Genomic DNA, 27658 nt, shown 5'->3' on the forward strand with positions numbered 1-27658 from the left:
ATGTTTTTAAAGAGAATGCCAATGGAATTAAAGCTTTTTCAAGGCCATTAAGGCTGGAAAATTGCATATGAGCATGATTATGATTTACATGTTTGTCAGCTGAGATTAATCCTAGATAAGTTTGGAGGGACTAGTTGGCTCTGGAATGATGAGTATTTTGGCCAGTTGCAAACTCTAAAAGACTATCTACTAAGTTCAAAATACAAAAGATTTTATTGTCTCTCTTGGTAGAGGTTGCTTATATCCACAGGAGTAAAATCACAGCTTGGAAGTGTAAGTATTAATACCAGTTGTAGAACTCCAACTCATTTATTAGACACAATCACTGCTTATTTATTAGTAAATACCCTACTATAAACTCCCATAGTTGTGGTCTCAAAGTAGCTTGAAGAAGATATAATCACTTTGTTTATCAGCAAATTCTCTACTAGAAACTCTTTAGTTTTCTAGAAGCTTTAAATTTAGGGTAACAAATGCTTTTTTTTTTTATCTGAACATTGATGTGGGGAATTCCTGGTATGAAATTCCCTTTACCAATGCAGATCAGCAACTTTTCCTTTCTCATTATCTTAGTGAAATTGCCTCCAGAACTGAGAGGTTAAGTGCTGGTGTTATGGTCATACGATTTTGCATGTGTCAAAAACAGTACTTAAAACAAGATTTTCCTGATTCCAGACCAGTCTTATATCTACTCTGCCATGTTGCTTCTCCGTTTCTTTTTGTTGTTCAGTCTTTGTGACATTTTTAAAAATTTTATTTAATTGATTAAGAAAAATTTCCATGGTTACATGAGTCATGTTCTTTCCCTCCCCTCCTCCCAACCCTTCCCATAGCCAAGAAGCAATTCCACTGGGTTTTACATGTGTCATTGATCAAGACCTATTTCCATAGTATTCATATTTGCACTAGGATGATCATTTTAGAGTCTATATCCCCAATCATATCCCCATCAAACCACATGATTGTTTTTCTTCTGTGTTTCTACTCCCACAGTTCTTTCTCTGGATGTGGATAGTGTTCTTTCTCATAAGTCCCTCAGAATTATCCTGGATCATTGCATTGCTGCTAGTTGAGATGTCCGTTACATTTGATTGTGCCTCAATATATCAATCTCTGTGTATAATGTTCTCCTGGTTCTGCTCCTTTCGCTCTGCATCAGTTCTTGTAGGTTGTTCCAGGTCCCATGGAATTCCTCCACTTTATTATTCCCTTTAGCACAACAGATACCACAATTTGTTCAGCCATTCCCCAATGGAAGAGCATCCCCTCTTTTTCCAATTTTTTACCACCACAAACAGTGCAGCTATAAATATTTTTGTATAAGGCTTTTCCCCTTATTCTCTCTTTGGGGTATTAATCCAGCAGTGTTATGTATAACCTGCTGGCCAGCCGCTGTTATGAAAAGAATTTTCCTTTGTAGGTTGGGGCTCGAGAAGGAGCAAGGAGTCTGAGAAAATGGGTGAAGAATGAAGGTACACAGACAAGTCAATATTTTTGATAGGGCAGGCGTGAATCCCTATGACATTTTCCTTGGAAGGATAATTAAAGGAAAATGTGAGAAGTTTGCAGACGTGTGGAAGTAAGAATTCCGAGATAGAAAGCATGTATGTGGCCAAGAGAGACTTTAGGAAAGAGAAAGACATTAGTGAGAACTTCAAGGTTGCAGGAACAAGAGGAGGAATCATGCCTTCACCCCAGGATTTAATGAGGATTGCCAGGATCAATGACCACATTACAAAGCATAGATAATTCAGATTGGAGCCTGTTGACTTCAACCTTGCTTTTACAAAGGAATTTGACTCTGCACAAAATGTTAATGAGTTTGCCTTGAACAAAGGCAGCATGGGTAGGTCAAGAGTCCCCCCACAAATATCAGAGTTCAAACCTTGTATCTGAAGACACAATATCCATACATCAATTATATTTCTTAGATGTGAATATGCTTGGAATGCTACATTATGACTGGATCAAAGGGCAGGCAGTCTTTTAAAGCCCTGTGGGCATAGTTCCAAATTGTCATCCAGAATGGTTGGATCAATTGTGACCCCATTTCTTGGCAAAGATAGTAGATTTGGTTTGTCATTTCCTTCTTCAGCTCATTTTACACATGAGGGAACTGAGGCAAACAGGGTTAAATGACTTGTGCAGGGTCACACAGCTAGTAAGTGTGTGAGGTTAGATTAAACCTTAGGCCTTTCCAGTACTCTCTCCGCTGTGCCACTTTTCTTATATGGCTGTAATTGTTTGAATTAGAACTTCACACCTCAGAGTACTTGCTATTTGGATAGCACATGAAATATCTTAATTTAATTATTCAAAATTTCCATCTCATTTTAACTTGATAACTTTAATAAAACTAAATAGAAACTTCTCACTTACCCACTAACAATGATTGTTTTTTGTTCTTCTTTTCTTTTTTTTTTAACCCTTACCTTCCATCTTGGAGTCAATACTGTGTATTGGTTCCAAGGCAGAAGAGTGGTAAGGGCTAGGCAATGGGGGTCAAGTGACTTGCCCAGGGTCACACAGCTGGGAAGTGTCTGAGGCCAGATTTGAACCTAGGACCTCCCATCTCTAGGCCTGGCTCTCAATCTACTAAGCTACCCCACTGCCCCCTCTTTAATTGTTTTCAAGAAAAATAGTGCCAATTACATTTGAAAAATAATTTATTGTTTTAAAAATGTATATTATTTCTTAATTTATAAATGAGAAAACATTGAGGAAATGGTGGTGGGAAATAATTTTGCCAAAGTATTATACCTGATTTAAGTGTACTTTTTAAAAACATATTTAAACTTATCAATTTTAAAATCGTAACTAATTTTTACTATATACCAGTATATCAAAATTGTGGTAAAATATAAATGCATAGTAATAAAATTGAGAGATTAAGAAATGATTCTTAGATAAATCAAATGTATATTATTATAGCAGGAATACATATAATGGAGATATTAAAACGTTATTAGAAATCGAGGTCCAGAATTGAGTAGAAGGTGCTTGACTAATGCTGACTAGTGAGAATATAGAAATACATATTTCAGAACATCAGTGTCTTCTATCACTACTCATTGCTCACCTCCATCACTTAATCTCCACTCTGAGAGACCAATTCAATTTGTTTTTAATCAATTCCCCTAATTCCCACCCTTATTTTACTTTCCTTTCTACCCCCTTCCCCTCTTATTCCTCTCTTATTTTCTTTACAGTCTTTTAAAAATATCCCCCTACTGGAGGCCCTCCTTTGTATTGCTTCCCTCCAGTCTGTTTGTTACCCTTCTACTTCCCTATAGGGCACAATTCAATTCTGGCCCAATGTATTTGATTGTTCTGCCTTGAGTCAATTTCAATGCAGATAAGAATTGAATATTTCCTATCTCCAACTTCTTTACACTTCCAGTGTATTGATGTTCTCTCCCCCTGCCGCTATATGCTTCTTTGTGACATATAAATTTACCCCATTTTGTTTCTTTTCCCATTTCTCTTATTATTAACCTCTTCTTAAAACTCTAGTTATATATATATACACGTTATGGGCATGGAAGGATACCCTTTTGGGTTCGGGAAGGATACCTTTTGCAAGCATGCAATGATTCCAAACTTAGCTTAAAAACAAAAAGAGATTTATTAATTTAGAAAGTAATGTTGAGAGTGGCCAGGAGGATAGCAAGGTAGAACAGCAAGATGGGAATTAGTTCCCTGGGAGGACAGCATGAAAGGAAAGGCTGTTCCTCCATGGGGACAGCACAGATGGAGAGGCTGTCCCCCAGACAGCATCAGTTCTGGGGTTTATATACTCTTTAGATGCTATGTCCTGGTGTGGACTTGGAGAGTGTTAGTCCCTTAGGCATTTGGTGGGGTGAGGTGGTCATCTGACTGGGGTCTGCCTGGAGGCCTAAAGATTCATTTCTTTGTCCACCTTAAATCTAGAGGACAAAAGAGGGTAAACATCTCAGGACCCTGGGTGGGGTCATTGGGTGTTTCTAGGTTAAGATTCACAAGGATGCAAGGGCAACGGAGTTTTCCAGGTAATAGTTGGCCTGGGTTTCTGGGGTACAGTGCCCATGTCATACACATACATACATATATAAATTTATGTATACATATATCTATATATATATTTATGTCTTGGCATTTCATCCTATACAGTTTGTTGCTGTTCCCGCTAAGTATAATTCTTCCAGCTACCCAGGTGATAATAACAATTTTTAAGAGTTACCAATGACCTCTTTTCTTACAGGGATACATATCATTTTAACTTATTAGGTCTCTTAAAAAAAGTTTTTGTTCTGTTTTGTTTTTGTTTTTTCCCCCTTTCTTAATTACCTTTTGATGATTCTCTTGAGTTCTGTGTTTGGGATCAAATTTTCTGTTCAGCTCTGGTCTTTATGAATGCGTGGAATTCTTCTATTTTATTAAATGACCATACTTTTCCCTGTAAGAATATAGTCAGTTTTTCTGGGTAGTTAATTTTTGGTTATAGATCTAGTTCCCTTGCTTTCCAGAATATCATATTCCATGCCTTTCGGTCCTTCAGTGTAGATGCAGCCAGTAAGAAAGGCATGTGCCAGGTGGGCCAAGAGGCCCAATTCAATTTCACTCACATCATGAGACGTGTCTGCTTGCAAGCGGAAACAGGAAAGAAAAGAGCCAAAACCCTTTCCAATCAGGTTAAATACCCCATCTCGATCTTGGCCCAGGTGAGAATTCAGTGATATTACAAAGCATTCTGGGGAAGTGGAGCAAGGACTTCTGGGGATTGAAGTCCTGGATTCAAGTTTCCATTTTTACAGTTCTGAAACTGTCTTCAGCAGCCCAGAGACTTTCCAGGATTGTGACCTGGGCAAATCGACTGGAGTCATAGGGCTAACCAAATTACTTGTTGATTTTTTTTAAACCCTTACCTTCCATCTTGGAATTAATATTGTGTATTGGTTCTAAGGCAGAAGAATAGTAAGGGCTAGGCAATGGGAGTTAAGTGATTTGCCCAGGGTCACATAGCCAGGAAGTGTCTGAGGTCAGGTTTGAACCCAGGACCTTCTGACTCCAGGTCTGGCTCTTAATTCCCTGAGCCACCTAGTTGCCCCTTAGTGATTTTTTAAATCACTGTGTATGTTTGGACATTCATGATTGATAGGGGTGCTTAATTGAGACAATATAACAATATCCATATACACCTTCCCTCTTTTTATGTGCATGAGTTATGCATCACCATTGTTATGCTACTAGAGAATAAAACCTTCCAGCCCTGGTCAGTCCTTGAACCAGTCATTGACATTCACTGAATATACATTATGTTCTGAGAACTACAGGAAGATTTTTTTTAAATGGATCCTTACCCTCTACTTCTAGTTGGGAATATACATACTTGAAAAGACTTACTGTCATTTAGAAGACAACATACAAGTGAGTAATAAATCAATATGGCATAAAAAAGGGTCTAAATACAGATATGAACAGGTTAATCAAGAAGTGGAATGTTTTAAGACATATTTTGGAAGAAGTAAAGGATGTAGATTGATGGAGAAGAAGGAGATAGGTATCAAGATCCTTCTATTTAGGGAAATGGTAGGCCCAAGTCAGAAGTCAGACATGGGAAGACAATGGCTGGCATAAGCTTTATGCCAAGAGTAATAAATAATGAGGTTAGTAAGATTCAGCTACCACCAAACATAAGCATTGCACTGTGTTAGGTTCAAAGGGAATTGTTTTGTTTTGTTTTGTTTTGTTTTGTTTTAAGGTACCACATAGTCTATATCCTTTAGAAACTTATGAGCCAATTGGGGGAAATTAAAACATACTGCCATGAAACAAGGGAGTGGAGAGAAACTTTGAAAGTCAAATAAAGAAATGTAGATTTTGTATTTTAGCTAACAGTTACTTCATTCCACAGGGCTGAATGCCCCATTCACCTAGATATCTAACCAGTAACTTAATTTCATGAAGAGAAACCTGGGTAGGTAAGAGTCATCCATCATGAGTGGGTGATTGAACTTAGCAATCTATTTCCATGGATGCATTAAATCATTTAGTCGAATGGCTTCTCTTTGTTCATAATTATTTTGAATCACTTTAAAGAAAGTAGGCTGCTTAAAGTCTATCTGCTGACAATAAACGATGAATGGAAAATCACTGGTTTGCTACTGCAAACAGCACTTAATGTCAGTTACTTCAGGCAGGTTTCCAATTTCAAAATAAATCTTTGTACTGAAACTAATTTTTGGACTCACTTTAGCTCACTTAAATTTTTTTTCTTTTTTTTTAAATGCTCAATGATGATGTGGGCTGACTAGAAAAACAATATTACTTTGAAGCTATTGGGGAGTGATTTATAGTTCCACTTTGATGCTACCATTGGAAGGGGTCAAGTTTAGTAGAAAAATATCAAGCATTGTTAAAAAAAATTCTGTGGCTGCTTGTTGTTGATATGATGAAAAATGTAATGGGTTTCTTTTTAGTGTGATTGCTTTCTAGGTAGTCCAGATCCATCTGGTCCAGGGATGAAAGCTATCAAACATATACCAACAGTCTCATAAGCCTTCTAATGTCTGTTAGCATTATCTTTTTTAAAATGTGTGTTTACTTTTTACTTTTTCTTTTTTCTTTCTTACTTCTTTAGTGTCTGAAAATTGTTCTATGATTTCCACAGTCTCCACTAGTCTTCCAGCAGGGGGTCTTCTGGGGTCTTTGGTTTCCTTTAATAACATCTGAGGCATGTTTAAGTGCCTTACAATGTTTTTTGGCTTGGATGGGTTTTGACCTACACTGAGTGGTTGTTGCTCTCCAAAAGGCACTAACATAAAAATTATAGGCATCCTCTGTTCTGGAGTCATCATCATGAGTGGTAGTTGGTTGTTCATCACTTGAGAAGACTCCTGAGGGAACACATTGCTTAAAGAGAATTTCTGTAAATCCAGCTGAGCTTTTGTGTTTGGGTTCACTGTTGTCTGGGGAAGTACATCAATGAAGTATGGTTTCACTCCTGTGATTGCTCTGATTTCATAAGCATTGTGTCTGTCAGCCAGTGCTCTTGCAGGCCAAAGGGGTTGGTAAAGAATTGCCCCCGAGACATCACTCACAAAATGATAGAGAAGATAATGCCAGATTCCACCACTTATTGGGTTCAGAGTGACCCGAGGCCATAAACTAGCCAGACTCCGTAAAGCTTCACGGTTCCATGCTGAAACAGGGAAGTCAGTCTCTGTATGATAAAGCTGAGAGAAATATACATTGAGGCTGACGTCTGGATATCTCATCAGAAAGTTGTACATTTTGCTGATGCAGCAATGGTTGGCTTCATTACAAGGACAGTAGTTAGAATAAAGACGGATCTGTCCACTGTTGTCATTGTTATGTATGAGTGACTCAAGATAACTACCCATCTCAAATAACATAGATTCTGGGTGTGTATCATACTCTGTGCAACTTGAAGCCTGACCCTTTTGCACCAGGTTGCCAGAAGATGTTTTTAATTCATAAAATGTGAGATGTTTTGTTTGAGGACTAGGCCCACAAGGGAATCCAAAGAGCTGATAAAATTCAGTATGAGTAACTCTTGCTTCTTCCCCTGTCCGGATGTGATAAGGGCACTTAGAACAGTCTAGAGTCAAGGCCAACCAATAATAAGGTTTTACTACAGTTCCATGATTTGTTAGGTATTCCTGGTATAAGGGCTCCATTACTAGGTTTGTGTTTTGCTAGCAATCACCATTGACAAGGAGAGATTCTATATGCAAACTGTTTACGAAAAACTCTAGCTAATAAACTACATACTTATCAGAAGAGGTAATATTGTAACAGAAGCATCTCTGGTTCTGAAGGAGAATTACTATGTCCATGTATTAGAAAGCTGTCCATTTGCTTTTGTATATTCAAATCTCTAGAAGGGAAAAAAAGGAAAGATTTAGCTTCATAGATATGGATCCCTATGACTTCCCAAATGACCCTTTTCAGTCCCTTTTGTCTATGAAAGTTCCTAGAAATAAGCATGGGTTTTAAGTTTGTAAAAACCCAGTTCTACCTAAATTCTATAGTTTCTAATTTCCTATTCAGTTTTGTAGATTTGTATCCTTAGTGGTGAGCATAGTAATTAATGCCTTGTATGTGGCAAGTGCTTAATAAAGCTCTTTGAGTGGAAGGACTATTAACTTTTTGTCTTTGTATATTCCTGGCACCTAGCTTAGTACCTTGAACATAGTAGGCACTTAATGCTTATTGATTGTGTTAACTGGGAAAAACACAGAACTATTAAATAGTCAGAAATCACTCTTTAATCAAGGACAAAAGGGATTCAGCGCTAGTAGACCTCGACAACATTGCTGCTGCACAGAATCCGAGGATTGAACTCTGGCTGCCCTGGTCACTGACCCATGGGAGGGCCACTGCTCAAGATGGACTCCAGGGAACAAAAGAATTTGGGGAACCTATATACCATTTGGGGAGTCCAGGGGCAGGGAAAGATGATTGACATCACTATAGCTACAAGGAAAATGGGAGTGTTCAAACTACACTGACAGGATACAATCAAACTTGGGAACGGAATCATAGCTTAGAGGCTAGGGTGTAAGAGAAGGGGCTGCTTACAATGTATACTAAAGGATGGTTCCTGCCCATGTGTGGATCTTCTTAGGAAAGGTTCTAATACAGTAGGGGAAACTACCTAAAACAAAGAGGGCCCTTAGCATATGCTTATCTCACCCTACCAGGATTGTCATTTCCCTTAGGGTCTCCCACTCATTCTGAAACTGCTAGCCTGGGATTCCCTTAAGGGTAGATTCCCATGGGAAAAGGGAACAAGTTCAAGCTTTGGATTGCCAACCTATAAGCTAGTCCTGAAATTTGGGGTTTATCAGACCTCACTAGACCACAAGTTTGGGATTCCTAGATTCCATGTTGACAATTGACATCCAAGAAATAAGTTGTTTATCTGTTTCTTTGTTGCCCGAAAAATCATCCTGTGTTTTCCATAGAATCCCTGGGCTTTCAGCAGGGAGATTTCTGGAGTCTTTGGTTTCTTGAAGCATATTTAGGAGCCTTACAATATCCCTTGGTTTGGCTGGTTCTGATTTACCATTGAATAGCACATTCAGAACACTCAGAGGAAGGGTTAGGCCGGCCTTTAATGGTTTTAAATAAATGTTCTTTTATTCACCTTAATAAGCTACAGTAGGTTCAGTAAAATTGTTGCTTTACTTGAAATAATTAGAGAACAGAATTTGTTCTCCACAATCAGTACACAATCTTCTAGCTGCTAAGGACAAATATAATAACTATAATTATGAGCATTCTATTTCTAGGCTTGGATCACATTCCAGGTAAGGGGCCACTTCAAATTTTATCTTTATTTCTCCAGTAACTTGGGGGATAGCTTCTGAGAATATTAGTACTGTAAAAATGTATCTCCTTGTCAACTGAATACTCTCTTGACATTTTATATCTCAAGTTAGTTGGAAATTTGATCTTGCAAGTTATAAATGGATCTTTTTCTGTTGGATTAGTCATTGCTGCAGTAATGTTTGCAAACTAACCAATGCTAGGATACATATAGTCCTTTTCCTACCCAGTCTATTTGAATTTCAAATCATCTATTTAATGCATAATTGTATATTTGGGGGCAGCTGGGCAGCTGATTAGATTGAGAGCCAGGTCTAGAGGTCCTGGATTCAAATGTGATCTCAGATACTTCCTATCTGTGTGACCCTGAGCAAACCATTTAACTCCCATTGCCTAGCCCTCACCACTCTTCTGCTGTGCAAGACACAGTATTGATTCCAAAGATGTAGAGATAAGGGTTTAAATATTTACATGTATATGTATGTATGTTTGTATATGTATATGTCTATATGTATGTTTACAGGGTGTTCCAAAAGTCTTAGTGCAGTTGGAAACTACACACACACACACACACACACACACCAATTTAATATGTTTGGATATTTGGCAAAATATTTGATTCTTTGAAGGTGTTAATGGAATGAACCCAAAGATCCCTGAAAGAGAATACCAATTTAACATGACTATCTAATATTCTGAACTCAATTCCATTCTCCTCTCTTTGGAGAACTGTGTAAAGTATTGGGTCAGATACCAAAATGAGTAAGACATGAATCCTGTCTTCAATAATTGGGGGCTAAGTACAAAGTGTCGTATGAAGCCCAAGGAAAGAAAATATCATTTCTGCTCTGGGATCCTCTCCACAAGAGTCCCTAGGAAAAAATCTCAAGACAGTTTTAGATGAAATCTATAATTCTGTTGCCTGGAACCCAAGTTTATCAGCTATTTTTAACCACTCACTTCCCTAAACTAGGTATTCTGTCTTCCATTCTCCACTACTTACTCAAGGTATTCCCCCATCCTTAAATGAATGTTTTCTTCAATCTTACCTTTTCTTCCACAGGTGCCACCTCTTCTGTGAAAGTCTTCCCTGATACTTCAGCTGTTAGTATCCTTTTCTTCCTCAAATTACTTTCTTTTATATTTATTTATGGATATATTATATTCCCTCCTCCCCCAAGCAGAACCTAAGTTCCTTATTAAGGCCAGGAACTATTATATAAGCTGTCTAAGCCTTACCTTTGCCTGGCAACATCAAACAACCAGATAAGACAGCCAGTCCTGGGTGGTGGAGAGAATTCTTGGTCTGTTGTTGCCTTAGGATAGTGATGGCAAATCTGTGGCATGGATGCCAAAGATGGCATGCAGAATGCTCTCTGTGGGCATATACCCCCCTCTCCTTCTCCCTTCTCCCCCCATTTCATTACTAGAAAGGCAGAGGGACTCTGGTGGAGCTGTTCCCTTCCCCTCTCCACCAGATCTGATGACATTTTTTCACATCCCTTACCAGTCCACCCAGCAGCCCAAAGGGAAAGCTTTCTCCCTCCCCTGTATGGGGTAACAGGGGAGGTGGGTAATGTCTGGCACTTGGTGGGGGGAGAGGCATAGCACAAGGTCTCTGGGTAGGACAGGCATGATACTTGGTCTGCCCTCCCCCCCCCCCATCTGTAAAAGATTCACCATCACTGCCTTAGGGTATCTGTTGGGAGGGATGAAGTACTTCATTTTTAAAGAGTTATTTGAGAAACATTTTATGGCATTAACATCTCAAAAGGTAGCACCTCTAAAATCTTGCATCATCTTAATAAGGTTTAGTCATTTCTTGGATTGAATTGATAGAAGGATCTGTGCTTATGGAGGAGGTGATATTTAAACTAAGCCTTGAAGACTAAGTAAGATTTCAGCAGCTTGAGTTGGGGGTGGGTGAGTGTGGAACATTATGACTTTATTATATATTAAAGATTGTCCTATAGGTATTATTAACTGAAGAATTGATTTCAGAAACGAAACAGATGAGTATAGGTTTACCTTTTTTTATGTTTGTTTCCTTTAAAAATTTGTGGCCTTTCTTTTGAGTAACCCCCAGCAGCCATCACCTATGAGGCCTTCATGTATAAGTATATCTCCTGATTAAAAAGGACCAAAGAAGATCAGAAGATAGCAAAGAAGCAGAAGACAAAAACTTCCAAACATGGATTTATTATTGTTTTAGTGTCAAAAATCCTGGAAAATCTGAAAGCTTGCCAAACTATATTTTTTCAGTAATCTTTTGATATTTGTATGCTCTAACTTCATAAGGTTCATTTTCTTTTGAAAAATGAGATTTCATATGGGAAAATGAATTAGCAAAGGTCACTAGTTGAAACAGTACCTAGGGCTGGAGTCAGGAAGACCCAAGTTAAATTTTAACCACAGACACTAGTTGTGTGACCCTGGACAAATCATTTAACCTTTATCTGAACCAGTTTCTTCATCTGTAAAATGACAATAATAGTACTTACTTCCTAGAGTTATTGTGAGGTACAAATGAATTAGTAGTTATAAAGTATTGAGCATAGTGCCTGGCACATAGCAAGTGCTATATCAGTGACCAGTGACGGCGAACCTTTTAGAGATGGAGTGCCAGGCTCCTCCCCCACTCCACCCCCAGGCCAACTGCTGTGCCCAGCTGTCCCAGAGACTGCATGCCATGCCCTGCCCCTCCTTACCCCAGACAGGGAAGGGAGGAAGTGCCTCCAATGGGCTCCTGGGCAGAGGAGCAGGTGATGAGAGGCATGTGTAAAGAGTGGTTCTAGTGCTCTCCTCCCCTCCAACTCTGCTCCCCTCTAGCTCTGTGCCACATTGTGAGCTATGCCCCCCTCCAACCTAACTCCTCTCCAGCCCCACCATGGGAATGACTTTTCATCACAAACTCAACAGGCCACCATCTGCACCTCATCCTCACTCAGCATGTGAACTCCCCCTTATCCCAGATGAGAGGGAGGAAGTGTTCTCCTTGGACTACTGGGCAGAAGGGCAGGTAAAGTAAGGAATGTTCTCTGGTGCATGGAGGTGGGGGTGAAGGGGAGCAGCTCTGCCTGGAATCCTTCTGGCTTTCTAGTAATGAACTCTGGTGGGTGACAGCAGGCATGCCCACAGAGGGCTCTGTGGGCCCTTTTTGGCATGTGTGCTATAGGTTCTATATAAATGTTAGCCATCATTGAATTCTCCTAAAGTGAGCTATATGTTTAAGATTTTGCTTTAGTCCTTCCAAACTTCATTAATAATTAGTCTTTGTCATACATTGTAGAATATCAGCAAGATGATCTGTGACTTGCTATGTGTAACATATAAGACAATTTTCTCTATGAGTAACAGGAAATAAAATACTTTTTATTTTATACTAAATCTTACTTTTGGCTGAACATTCTGTGCCTGATTTCACTTAACTCCAATTTCTGTTGTCATTGTTTAGATTATTACTTTGTATTTGTGGTATATAATACCCCTATATGCTCACAAAATTTTAGAATTAGAAGACACCTGAGGAATCAGCTAGAAATCAACTCCCATGTTTATGTAGTCAGTTAGCTGGTCACTAAATAGTTATTGAGCATTTACTATGTGACAAGCATTGTGCTAAGTACTGGGGATACAAAGAAATATTAAAACATGATTCTTGCTCTCAAGTTGCTTACAGTATAATAGGAGAAACTGAAAGTAAGAAACAGTGTACATACATACAGTGCAAATAAAAGATCATCCTAAAGGAGAGAAAAGATAGCCAGGAAAGGGCTCCTAAAGGTGTGATTTGAGCTGAGTGTTGAAAGAATCTGAGGAAATTAGCATAAATATAGGGAGTGAGGAGAAGGAATGTCCTATTTGAGGAATACCAAGTAGATCAGTGAAGCCAGATGATAGAGTATGAAGAAGAAAGTAAAGAAGAAGAATGGTGGACATATGGGAATGGAACAGGCTTTGAAGACCTTTAAAAGCCATCAACAGAAATTTGTATTTAATCCTGGAGGTAACTGGGAGCTACTGAAGTTTATTAAATAGAAAGATAGGCTTCAGAAAAAAAAATCACTATGGTAGCTGAGTGGATGATAGATTGGAGTGGAGAGAGACTTAAAGCAGAGAGTCAATTACAAGATTATTCTAAATGTTCATATAAAGGGTGTGGTAGTGTCAGAGGAAAGAGGGGGACTTAAACTAAAGATGCTATGAGTACAAACTATAAGTACAAACTATAAGATTTCTTTCAGGAGGTATTTGATGGATTCAATTTCTATTTTCCCCTTTTGTTCAAGAATATCAGGGCAGTCTTCCCTGAAAATTTCTTTCAATATGGTATCCAGGTTCTTTTTTTTTCTTATGGTTTCCAGGAAATCCAATGATACTTATATTATCTCTTCTACATCTATTTTCCAGGTCAGTATTTTTCCAGTAAGAAATTTAAAAGTTTTTTCCTTCTTTTGAAATTATTTTATTATTTCCTGCTGTCTCATGAAGTCATTAGCTTCCATTTGTCCAATTCTAATTTTTAGGAAGTTGTTTTCTTCTTTGAATCTTTGTACTTCGTTGTTTAGGGAGTTATTTTCCTGTTTGAGGTATTACATTTCCTTTTTAAGGGAAGTTTTCTTCAGTAAGTTTTTGTTCTAAGCTGTTGATTTTTCCAGCTTTTTCTTTTCTAATTGTTCTTATTGTTTTTCTATCTTTTTTGGAGCTCCCTAAGAAAGTGGAGGATGCCACTCCAGAATACCTCTTTAGTTGAAACTATAAGATTTGATAAAAAAATTTTTTTGGGGGGGGATGAAAGTGAGTGAGAATTTGAGGATGACACCTAAGTTGTGAGTCTTGGTGATTGAGAAGATATTGTTACCCTTGACAGTAATAGGGAAGTTGGAAAGAGTTTTGGGATAAAAGATCATGAGTTATGTTTTGGATATGTTGAGTTTGAGACACCTACAGCACATCCTGGGCATCATCTTCAGTGAGATAATAGTTGAACTCATGATAAATGATGAGATCACCAATCAAGATAGAAGTAAAAGAGAAGAGGACTCAGGATGGAGCTTTTGAGGAACAGCCATAGTTAGTGGTCATGATATGACTGAAAAATCAGCAAAGTAGACCAAAGAGTGGTTATATAGATAGAAAGAAATTCACTAATGAGCAATGTTAAGACAATTAAAAGTGAAAAGAGAATTTAGGACAAGAGAGTAGTTGACTTTGTCAGGGACTTCAGAAAGATTTCAGAAAGATTGAGAAGATGCCATTAGATATAGCAAATAATGACTGGTAACTTTGGAGAGAACAATTTCAGTTTAATGAAGAGTTTGGAAACCAGGATGCATAGCATTTTGAATTGAATAAAGAGATAGGAAATGGACACCTTTAGTTTTCTCAAAGCAGTTAGTCAAGGAGAAGAAATTACAATAGGTAATAAGAATGTCAAGAATGAGATGCTTTGTTTTGTTTTTAGCATTGAGGGAGATATAGATATTCAAGGCAATAGGGAGGAAACTAGTAAGTAGATAAGGAGGGATTGAAGATTAGAGAGAGAGTGGGAATGAGAGTAGATTTATTTTGATGGAGAATAGGAGGAGATGGGATCAAGAGTTCATATAGAAGGATTTGCCTTGGTAAAGAGGAGGGCCACCTCTTCATTTAAAAATTTATTTAATATTTTATTCCTCAATTACATGTAAAGACAATTTTAACATTAGTTTTAAAAAAATTTGAGTTTCAAATTCTCTCCATTCCTCTCTTTCCTCACACCTTCCTGAGACAGTAAGTACTATGATAAAGGTTCTTTACCATCTTTTCCATCACAAAAAGAGCTGCTATAACTATTTTGTACAGATTCTTTTCCCTTTTAAAAAATTTCTTTTATTGCTGGATCAAAGGGTATTCACAATTTTATAGCTCTTTGGGCACAGTTCCAAATTGCTTTACAGAATGGTTGAATTAGTTTACAATTTCACCAACGGTGTATTAATATCCCAATTTTCTCACATTCCCTCCATCATTTATTATTTTACTTTTCTGACATATTAGCCAATCTGGAGGTATGAGGTGGTACCTCAGAGTTGTTTTACTTTGTATTCCCCTAATCAGTAGTGATTTAGAATATTTTTTTCACATGCCTATAGATTTTGACTTTGATTACTTTGTCTGAAAACAGCCTGTTCATATTCTTTGACCATTTATCAGTTGAGGAATGATTTGCATTCTTATACATTTGACTCAGTTCTCTATGTATTTGAGAAATGAAGCCTTTATCAGAGAAACTTACCATAAATACTGTCATTCCACAATCATGATTACTGTATTTTCCTCCATCCCATTTTCTTCCCTGCCTTTTATCCTACTCGATCTTTTTATCCTGTCCATTCTTTTTTTTTTTTTTAAACCCTTACCTTCCATCTTGGAGTCAATACTGTGTATTGGCTCCAAGGCAGAAGAGTGGTAAGGGCTAGGCAATGGGGGTCAAGTGACTTGCCCAGGGTCACACAGCTGGGAAGTGTCTGAGGCCAGATTTGAACCTAGGACCTCCCGTCTCTAGGGCTAGCTCTCAATCCACTGAGCTACCCAGGTGCCCCCTACCCTGTCCATTCTTAAAAAGTGTTTTGCTTCTAATCATTACTTCCATCAATTCTCAGTCCCTTCTGTCAGTGCCATTCCCTTCTCTTATCCATTTACCCTCTGACTTTCCTGTAGAGAAGATGGAGATATATGGATCAAGGGCTAGTTTAGGTCACTGGGGAAGGCCCTAGAGCAAAGACTGAGACCTACAAGTCTTATGACACTGAGGAAGTTCAGGATTAAAGGAAAAGGAAAAAAACAAATGGGAAATCTAGAAAAACAATACAATAGAACTGATCATAGATCAAGAAAAGACAACAGATGGCCCTTTAATATTTTTTTGCGCATTCTCATGAATAGAATGACCACAGGGTGGCAGCATAACATCAAAGGCAAGTATCTCAAGTAATTAAAACCATCCCTATCAAGGAATTGAAGTCAACATTTAAATAACATCCCAAACTTCTCACTTGCTTATTTTTGCAGTCATACCAGGTCAGAAACAATAAGCTTTACGTCTCCAGAGTAAATTTAAAATCCCAAACTGAGGAAGAGTTGAGGCAACATACCATATGACTTGCCAAATGCTATATAGTTACAGGTGGATAAATAAAAAGATTGTCATGAAGTTATTTCTGTAACATTGGCCAGGTAGGAAAGTGATACTGACAAGAATCTTTTTGTAGACTCATAGTGACTTTGATAAGATCTCAAGTCATGTTTACTGAATTCTAATCTAATTCTAATCTAATTCTAATTCTAATCAATTTCTGCATCTCCTTAGTTTATGATGAAGGCATGAATAAAGTAGTTAAATAATTTACACAAGGGAATACCCCAACCCCCCTTTTAGGTCTTTGCTAACTAAATCTGCATATAAGGTAAAGTAAAATTAACAAGCATTTATTTTTATAACCCTTACTTCCTGTCATAATATCAATTCTAAGAGCAGCCAAGGTCTGGGCAGTCTGGATTAAGTGACTTGCTGGATCACACGGCTAGAAAGTGTCTGAGGCCATGTTTGAACCCAAATCCTCCCGACTCCAGACCTAGAACAAACATTTATTAAGTATCTGCTATGTGGCAAGCCTTTGCTAAGCACAGGAGAACAAAGAACACCTCCCCCCACCAAAAAAAAAAAAGGGAAAAATTAATCTCTGAAGGAGCTCATAGTTTAACAAAGGGAGAAGAGATGACATTATACTATCAATTTTGTACAAACATGTTATATAAAGGATATATTGGAAACAATCCTAGAGGGAAGGCATGAAGATTAAGGAGGACATGAAAGGGCTTCTTGCAGAAGGTATGACTTTAGCTGAGACTTGAAGGGAGCCAGAGAAGCCAGGAGACAGATATAGGGATAAAGAGAGTTTCAGGCATTGGGGGAACTTAATGAATATCTTGTAGGAAGAGGAAGTGGCTTGTTTGAGGACCCCTCACCCCCCAGCAAAGAGGTCATTGTCACTGGATCTCAGAATATGTGAAAGTAAGTAAGATATGGAAATGTTGGAGGATCAGGTTGTGAAGGGCTTTAAAATCTAAACCAGATTTCCTTTTTTCTTTTAAAATTTTCTTTAAATATTTTCCCATGGTTACATGATTCATATTCTTTCCCTCTCTTTTCCCCCTCCCCCTTTCCAGAGTCAGTAAGCAATTCTACTGGGTTATACATGTATTATCACTCAATACCTACTTCCATGTTTATAATTTTTATAATAATCTTTTCAAAACCAAAACCCCATATCCAATACCCATATAAACAAGTAAAAAAAATAAAATGTTTTCCTTCTGTGTTTGTGTTCCCACTGCTCTTTCTCTTGATGTGGATAGCATTTTCTCTTAAGCCCCTCAGGATTGTTCTGTTTCATTGCATTGTAATGAGTAGCAAAGTTGATTACATATGATCGTCCTACAGTGTTTCAGTCTCTGTGTAGTGTTCTCCTGGTTCTATTCATTTCGCTCTGTATCAGTTCATGGTGGTCTCTCCAGCTCATATGGAAATCAAGAAGTTTATCATTCTGTATAGCACAAATAGTATTCCATCACCTCATATACCACAATTTGTTTAGCCTTCCCCCAGGCTAGGAAGGATCCCTCATTTTCCAATTTTTTGCCACCACAGAGAGTATGGCTATGAATATTCTAAACCAAATTTTAAATCTTTATCCTGGAGGTAATAGGAAATGACCAGAGGTGATTTAATGTGAAAGAGGCAGAAATCACTTAGCTAGTGAAGAAACAATAATCTTGTCCCCTGGGTTTGGCATTATCTATTCTCTTTCCTCAATCCATTCATCCACATGGAAGACTGGACAGATTTCGACTATAGAAATCTTGAACCTCAGAAGTGTTTGGAGCTATTAGACAAAAAAAATCATTTCCCGATTAATATTTTAGCCTCAAGAGATTAAAACTGTGAGGTATATAGAATTCTTACCATGAGTTACAATGAGGTAGTCCATGGAGATCATAAGTACTGTGACCAAGAAATTAGATTAATTAACCTGGAGCATTCAGTTCTTTAGTTCGAAAGATATTGGGGTTTGTGTTTGCTACTTTCCTGGGGAGAAGAGAGTTTTCCAAACCAAAATTCTGAGGGAATAAGATAGGAAAAACTGAAAGGGAGTTTTGTTGCTGGTTCCTGGCAAAGATTTCTTCGTTTTCTAAAGGAGTTGGAAAAGCTTGTGAACTTAAAGCTAAAAGTGTGGTATTACCTTTAGCTGACAATTTCAGTGGAGTATCCTGTAAAAGCAGGGACAGTGTGGTGACATCACTAGGATAATAGCATTTATATAGCACTTTAAGGTTTGCATAATGCTTTACATGTATTAACTCATTTGCTATTCAAAATCACTCTGTGAGATAGGTGCTCTTTTTATCCCTACTTTACAGAAACAGAGACAGAGTTAACTAACTTGCCTAGGGTCACAGAGCTAGTAAGTGTCAGAGGCAGGATTTGAACTCAGGTCCTTATGACTCCAAGTCTTCCTCTATATCCACTTTGACACCTATGGTAAGTTAACCTTTCATAGGTATATCCTGTCCTTATGTGCATGCTCTTCTACATATTGCTCAGGCCACAATATTCTCTATGTATGCTCTTTCTTATGTCTGTCCAGGATACTTTTTTTGTGTGTGTATACCACTTCACATGTGGTTCCTGCATATGCTTATTTTCCTCTGAGGTAGGTGTGTCTATGTGTGTGTGTGTTCAGTTCTGATACAATGTTCTAAGAAAAATGATCATCTAGAGTTTCCAGTGGAGGGGAATAATGATAGTGAAGGATAATCCATGTCCTATGAGTTGAAGGAAATGAACAATGTTTAGCCTGGAGACAGAAGCCTCAGGAAGAACAAGATCTAGATTTATAAGTACATGAAGGGCTATCAGATAGAAGAAGGATTTTATGTGTTCTCTCCAGATGATCATTTTTTAAAGGATATTGTATTCAGATAAGATTCTGATAAGGGAAGAGTATAGTGGGGCCATCATTTTCTAATTGCCAGATTCCTTTTTTGATACAGCTCAGGATCACATTAAGCTTTTTGTCTGATACATCACATTGTTAACTTGTCCTGAACTTACAGCTCACAAAAATCCCCAGATATTTTCAGACAAACTGCTGCTAATGCTGCCTTCCCCATCTTGTCCCTATTCTATTTTATCTTATTACATTTAACCCAATGCTCTAGCCTGTTAAGATCTTTTGGATCCTTACTTTCATTCCATGAATTAGTTATTCCTCCTTCTTTTACATCATCTGAAGAATAGATGAGAATGCCCTACATGTTTTTATCCAAGGAAGTATTAATTAAAATGTTCATCAACACAAAGCCAGATAAGTTCTCTTGGACACTCCATTTGAGAGCTCCTGTCAGGCTGACATCGAAACATTAACAATTCTCCTTTGACTTTAGTCATTCACATAACTCCAGTTACAACTTTTCTGCAACAATAATATGAGAAAATGTTACTATTTATTGCTTTGTTAGAATTGATATAAACTATGACTACAATATTTTTTTGATCTCCCATTTTAGTAATCTTGTCAGAAAACAAAATTAGGCCACTTTGGAATAACCTGTTCTTGTCTCCATTGCTGATTCAGGACTTTTTCACCTCCTTCCCAATAGCCATTTTATCTCTTATGGTCTCTTTTTCCCTTGATGAATTCCTACCCAGAACTGATATTTAAGGAAGTGCCAAGGCCATTCATGTTTCCTTCTCTCCTGGTTCTACTCCTGACTCCCTAGACTTTTTCTCTTATTCTACTGCTTTTATCCCTGTTTTTTATGTTATCTTTTCCTATTAAAATGTAAACCTTATGAGGCAGCTGGGTGGCTCAGTAGATTGAAAGCCAGGCCCAGAGAAAGGAGGTCCTGTGTTCAATTGTGTCCTAAAACACTTCCTAGCTGTGTGACCCTGGGCAAATCACTTAACCCCCATTGCCTAGCCCTTGCCACTCTTCTTAGAACAATATTGATTCTAAGATAGAAGGTAAGGTTGTTGTTGTTTTTTTAATGTAAACTTGAGAGTAGGTACTATCTTACTGCTTGTATTTATGTTCTGAAGTCTGAACATAATGCCTGACACATAGTAAGCACTTAATAAATGCTCAATTTATCTATCTATCCTTGCTCTTTGCAATAAATGCTTTCTTTTCTTGTTTAAATTTGTTCTCTATTTCTTTTTAAATAATAAATTATATGTTTTTTAATTAGTAAAAATCTGCCCTTTCTTCTATCCAACCCATTCCATGTCCCTCTCCCAACTGAAAGGGAAAAATAAAACACCTGTTACAAACATGTATAGTCAAATAAAACCAATTCATTGACCATGTCTAAAAGAATACATATAAACATATTTAAATATATAAGTATATCTACATGTGTATGTCTTATTCTACATTCCTAGTCTTTCACCTTCCTATCAGGAGGTACATAACATGCTTCATCCTGAATTCTTTGGAATTGTGGTTAGGCATTGTCTTAATCAGAGTCTTTAATTCTTTCAAAGTTGTTACTCTCTACAATATTGCTGTCAATGTACAAATTATTTTTCCTGGTTCACTTTACTCTATCAATTCATATAGCCATCTCAGGTTTCTTTGAATGTATCTACTTTATAATTTCTTACAGCACAAATGCACTCTTATCAGAGCAAATTGGCACAAGAACTTGTTCAACTCTTACCACAATTGATGGACAGAGTGAAATTAAATAAAACTCTTTAAAACACTCCTCAGATTATAATTTTGCCATCTCAGAAAGACTTATATTTTTGTACATCATTACATGTGTTTTTTGTTTAGAATTAATCACTTCCTTAATCTAACTTTCCTCCAATTTCTCCTTCTGCCATTTTCCTCCCATTTCCCTTTTGAGGGAGATGAATTTATGCACCCAACTGTTTATGTATACAGGTATATATGTATGTGTGTATTTGTCTTTTTTTGACTGGTCCAGATGATAGTGAGGTAAAAATGTCTGCAGTTTTCCCCATTCTTTCCTCCTTGTTTGCATAGACTTTTATTTATTAGCTCCATTATGTGAAATAATTTTCTCTAACCTTCCTCCTTGTTTGTTTACCCAGTGTTTTACTGTTCTCCCTTTTCATTCTTTAAAAAAAAAGAACATTAAAACATAACAGAGCCACTCCTAGACCTTCTATCTAATTAGACTCCTTTTGACCCCTGATGATCTGTAGTTCAAAAGCGACACATATATCATTTTCCCATAGTATAATGTAAGCAGTTTATCCTTGTTTTGTCCTTTATCATTTTTTATTTGTACTTATCTTTTTATGTTTCTCTTAACTCTTGTGTTTGAACTTCAAAGTTTCTAGGCAGCTCTGGTCTTCTCATAAGAAATGCATAGAAGTCCTACATTTCATTAAAGATCTGTGTTTTGTTTTTCTTCTCAGATTATATTTGATTTTTCTGGGTAAATTATTCATGGCAGAAAGCCTATATTCTTTGCTTTTTGGAATACTGTATTCTAACCTCTGTACTCCTTTATAGTGGTGGCTGCCAAATTTTGTGTGATCCTGACTATAGCTCCTTGCTACTTGAATTCTTAATTTCTGACTGCTTGCATTATTTTTAGTTTAAACTGGAAGTTGTGGATTTGAGCTTTAAAATACCCAAGAGGTTTCATTTAGGGGTCTTTTTCAGCAGGTGGCCAATGGATTCTTTCTATTCCCACTTGCCTTCTGGTTCTAAGAGATTTGGGAGTTTTTCTTTTAAAATTTGAATCAAAATACAATATGTGGGCTTTTTTTCTGGTCATGGCATTTAGATAGTCTAATAAATCTTAAATTTTTTTTTCTCTTCCTTGATTTGTTTTACAGTATCATATAGTAAGCATTTAAAAAGTGCCTGCTATGTGCCAGACACTATGCTAAGCTTTTTCCAGACCAGTTATTTTTGCTATGAGGTACTTAGCATTTTTCTTTGCTTTTTTCAGACTTTCAACTTTGTTTTCAGTATTTTTTTATTGTACCCCACACTTTTTCCTCTAGACCACTCATTTAATTTAGTTAAAATATTTTTTAACTCTTAAAAATACACTAGCTTCATCTTTTCTAGGAATTCTATTTTAATTTATGCCAAAGCTATGATTTTCTTTGAGGATTTGCATATAGCTGTTTTGGAGTCATTTTTTCTTCTAAATTTTATTAAGAGTTTCCCTTTAACCAAAAAACTTTTTATTGTGAGATTCTTTTTTTTGTTTGTTCATTCTTTCAGTCTACTTTTTTACTTCAGATTTATGTTAAGGCCAGGCTCTTTGAACTTCTGGAGGAAAGGTGTGGGCTGCTTTCTTTAGGTATTAAGTTTTGTGATATTGTTTGAACTCAGGATCAGTACAGTCTAAGGGACTACAAGCTTCCACTGTTCCTGTCTGATCCAGGGCAAAATCTGATCACCATCTCTTGGTCTGAGTTCTGTAAGTTTTTGACCTAGGTTTGGATCAGAGCAACAGTAGATTGCTACTGAATTCAGCTCCTGTAAGCCAGCTCTAAAGTTTTGTTGGTTTATATTGACAAAACTGTAATATTCTTTTTTCCCTTGTATTCCTACCCTACTTTTTCTTCAGGAGACTTCAGACTGGTCTAGAAGTTGGAAATGGGAATCTGCTTTGCTTCTGGAGTCCAAGCCACACATACACCATTTCTTGCTTCTGACTTTCTTACTTGTGTACACAGGCCAGGCACTATGACTGACTGCTCCTTACTCTTTTAATGCTACTCTTGGACATAGGTTTTTTCTTTAATCAGTGGGTGACAAAACTACCAGTTGTCAACTGTTTCTGTGCCCTGAATGAAGTGCCCTGGTATAGAGCTGGCCCTCCTTTTGCTCTGCTACACAGCCTCTTAGTATACTAGAGTGTTTGGTGCCATCCTTTCTGGACAGATACCCTTACGAGTAGCCACAGACTTCTCTATCTTCTGTAAGGGGGAAAAGATGTTAATTATTAAAAAGGTTAGATGGGGTTATATTTAAAAATAGGATCACCAGGAATTTATATTAATTCCAAAGAGATTTATTTACAATTTATTTACAAAAATTAGAAAGAGTGAAGTAAGAAAATCAGAGAGGTTAGCGTAAGATATCTAGCTTAAGCACTAAATAATTTACTCCCTGCCCCTGGCTCAACCCAGGCAGGGAGAGTTAGTCATTAGGCCTTGGCAAAGCCAAGGACCTGGGGAAGTCTCTCTCAATAGGTAAGTTTCTCTTGAGGCTAGTTTTTTTCAGAAAATCCAGCAGTTAAGAGTCAGCTTTTCACTCACCACATGTCAGTAGAAAGGAAGAGATTTAAGAAAAGCCTCACCAGGAACAAGGTCTCAGATCCAGTCAGCAGATTCTCCACCAGCCTCCACTCCAAAGAATGAAGAACTGTCAGTAGAACTGCACTCAGGAAGTTGTTGCTCCCTTTTAAAGATACTTTCTCTTATGTTACTTCCTATGCCTTCCCCTAATTCTTTGTCTACCAATCACAGTTGAAGTCCTGATTTAGGACTGCCCAGGAGGCAGTCAGTCGATTCTGATTTGTCACCCATTATTGCACATGTGGGTCACAGACCTCCCCCACTCAAGTGTGAATGGAGTCTTTACACCTTTGGTGATTAAATCTAAAAATGGGCAGATCTTCCCATTCAACTTTAAGTAGAGTGTTTACACTTTTGGTGATTAAATCTAAAAATAGGCAGGGGTTATAATTTTATCTTTACAGGGGAGAGTTAAATTTAATCTTCATACTTTCTTTTCTGCCCTGGATTAGAATAATATCTTAATCTGACCTATTGTTGAATTTCCCCAACAGGATTTGATCTGATACATTTTCTAGATTTGTTTAAACAAAGTGTGTGTGTGTGTGTGTGTGTAAGGTAACTGTACTTCTTTCTATTTCACTATCTTGATTCCAACTTTCAACTGCTTTTATTCTAAATATTTTCTAGAAACATGATTTATTCTAGAATATTCCTGGGAATTACATTCAATCTGTATATTTGTCTATAGTTTTTGGATTTTATTCTCTTCCCTTTTTTGAAAATTAAGCCAATATTTCTCCTTCGGTCATCCTGTTTTGCATGACTTTTCAGAAATCACTGATAATGACTAAGCAAGAAGTAATTCCTCTTGGCCATGTAACAAAATTAGAATTAAGCAGATCTGCCTTCTATTATCAGTTATTATCCCATCTACCTCAATAAATTATCTTATCCCTTCTTCAAGTCTTCTGTTTCTGCTGACATAAGTAAAACCCCCAAAAAGAAAATAAGACCCACTGAAAACTTATTATCCATAACTTTACCTTCTAGCCTCAGCTTATCCTGATTTTTAGCACTATTTTTTAACAACACAATGTTTTTACAAGATAATTCCAGTCTTTCTTCCCTCTGTTTCCATCTTCTCTTTACTTTAAAAAATCTAAGTTGGAAGTAGAGTTCTTTGTCATTCATATTGTTCTCTTCAGAATTTACTCATAAATTCATCTGGTACTGTTTTTTTTCCTTAGGAGTTTATATCTTGTTCAATTTCCTTTTTAATATAGGGTTATTAAGTATTATATTTCCTCGTCTTTTGATCTGACAATTTATGCTTTTGCAAGTATTTATTTGTTTCATTACAATTGTCAATTTTTGCCTTGATATCCTAAAATCAGAGGTTAGAATAGAAAGTGAAAGAATTCATCAATTGTCTCCTGAAAAAGATCCCAAAATGAAAACTCCCAGGAAAATTATAGTCAAATTCCAGAGCACCAGGCCAATGAGAAAATACTACAATCAGCCAGAAAGAAACAATTCAAATATCATGGAGCCAGAATCAGGATTACACAGGATTTAGCAGCTACTGTATTAAAGGAGTGGAGGTCTTAGAATATAATATTCTGGAAGGCAAAAATAATCTAGGATTACAATCAAGAATCATCTATCCATGGGGGCAGCTGGGTGGCTCAGTGGATTGAGAGTCAGGTCTAGATATGGGAGGTCCTAGGTTCAAATCTGACCTCAGACACTTCTCAGCTGTGTGACCCTGGGCAAGTCACTTGACCCTCATTGCATAGCCCTTACCACTCTTCTGCCTTGGAGCCAATACACAGTATTGACTCCAAGATGGAAGGTAAGGGTTTAAAAAAAAAAAGAATCATCTATCCATTGAAATTGAATATAATTGTTTAAGGAAAAGAATAGATAATTAATGAAATAGAAAACTTTCAAGCATTCCTTGTGAAAAGACCAGAGCTGAAAAGAAAATTTGATCTTCAAACATAAGACACAAGAAGATATTAAGAATATAAATAGGAAAGAGAAAACATACAGTTAAATTCTATATTTCTACATGGGAAGATGATGCTTGTAACTCTAAACATTTTTTAATTAAATTATTTTTCAATTACATGTGGAAAAAGTTTTTTAAACAATTGTTTTCTGATTTTTTGCAATCCAAATAATTCTCTCTGTCTCTCCTTTTCCTTCTACCTCTCCAGATGGGAAACAATCTGATATAGGTTGTTCCAGTGTTTTCATACAACACAATTTCCTATTCCTTATATTATGAAAAAACCATATATCACACATGCAAGAAAAAACCCAATTGTTCTTGCTTTAATTTTATTTTCTCTCTTTTTTAAAACCCATACCTTCTATCTAAGTATCAATACTAAACATTAATTCTAAGATAGAAGTGTGGTAAGGGCTAGGCAATTGGAGTTAAGTGGCTTGACCAAAGTCATACATCTAAGAAGTGTCTGAGGTCAGATTCTACTCCTTTTATTTTTATTTTTTACCTTTTTTACAAAAAAAGAGCAGTTGAGCTAAAAGGCTACATATGAGTATAACTACCTTTGAAGGCTTACAACGTATGTGACTTTTACAAAGTCCCATCAAACCCAGTGAAAAGCTAGTTCACACTCCATTTATGAGTCAGTTTCCACTAATGTGTTCTGATCATCTAGAATGGTCTAAAAAGAAATTGCCAAAGTTAATTATAGATCAGGAAACATTTGGCAAATGCCTCCCCCCCCCCCACCCCCCATGTATTTTAGTCAGCAGCTTTCTGTTGTGGAGAAACTCAGTTTTCATTTGGTTAAGATAGATCTCCAGATTCTATTCTGAGGACAGACTCCTTCAATTTATTCTTCTTGCTTCTGAAACACTTGAACTATACATAGTTTTTTACTGGTAGTTTCAAATGTATCTATTTCTCTTGGAAGATCAGTGCTGAAGGGAAAGGATTTTTTAGAAATCTGTAGTAATGACTAACTGTTGAGGGAGAGTGAAAAAAAAACCACACTGATGCCTGCTCATATGAAAAATATCACTAAAAACAAAGTAATACAGTTTTGGGGTAAATTTTGGTTATCAGAAAGTCAAGAAATGGAGTGTTCTGGGTAACTGAGTGACTAGAAGGAATCTTAAAGACAGTCTTCTAGGCCAATCCCCTCATTTTAAAGATGATAAAATAGAGACCCTCAGTGGTTAAATAACTTGTCCAATGGTCATAGAAGTAGTCTGTGCCAGAATTAAAACATGATATATGGATGTGCCAGAGCTGGCACTTGAACCCGATTTTCTTGATTCCCTTGGTCAGTGTTCTTGGTACTATAGAAACATGCTTTACATTGAAACATATTAACTGTTTTGTGGAAAGTTTCTAAAATGAATTACACTATCCTTTGACATATCAATTCTGCTACTGAGCATATTCCCCAAGGAAGGCAAAAAGAGAAAGAAATGTCCCATACTTACCCTAAAATATTCATAGCAGTATTTTTTTGTGACAGCTAAAAAACAGGAAACAAAACATAAACAAAATAGTGTTCCATGTATGAGTATATTAGAATGTTGCTATGTCATAAGAGATGATGAATTTGAGGAATTAAGAAACATGGCAAAATGTATGAATGAATATAAAGTAAAAAACTGAAATAAAGTAGGGCTCTTTTTACAAATATGACTGATAATGTAATGAAAACAACTCTATATGAAAACTGAATTCAGATAAAATTCAGTGATCAATCTTTGCCCTGGAGGGAACATATTCTATTCAACTCAATTGAAAGATGGTTGACCACAGACACAGAAGATTGTATATGTGGTCAGACATAGTAGTTTGCTAATTTTAATTTTTTTTTTTATAAAGGAGGGCTGTGGGGGAGAGGATGACTGTTGCATACAATTGCATTGGTTACATATTTAAAATAAATGAAATTAATTACTAACTTAGTAAAATAGACTAATTCAACATAATCT

The 27658-nt window shown here is 36.9% G+C and overlaps 2 protein-coding genes across 2 annotated transcripts in view; one reads left to right on the top strand and one right to left on the bottom strand.

The window, feature by feature from the left end:
• On the bottom strand, nucleotides 1-27240 carry APOBEC4 (apolipoprotein B mRNA editing enzyme catalytic polypeptide like 4). Its single transcript, XM_007480952.2, has 2 exons — nucleotides 27155-27240; nucleotides 1-7879 (listed from the first exon to the last, which is right to left on the bottom strand). Exon 2 carries the CDS (start codon nucleotides 7677-7679, stop codon nucleotides 6567-6569), a length of 1113 nt encoding a protein of 370 aa, XP_007481014.1. The 5' UTR covers nucleotides 7680-7879; nucleotides 27155-27240; the 3' UTR covers nucleotides 1-6566.
• Nucleotides 1-27658, top strand: part of RGL1 (ral guanine nucleotide dissociation stimulator like 1) — a 347473-nt gene that overhangs the window by 2475 nt on the left and 317340 nt on the right. The gene's annotated exons all lie outside the window — the stretch shown is intronic.

This window comes from Monodelphis domestica, chromosome 2 (assembly GCF_027887165.1).
Source record: "Monodelphis domestica isolate mMonDom1 chromosome 2, mMonDom1.pri, whole genome shotgun sequence".
In the NCBI taxonomy this organism is placed as follows: domain Eukaryota; kingdom Metazoa; phylum Chordata; class Mammalia; order Didelphimorphia; family Didelphidae; genus Monodelphis; species Monodelphis domestica.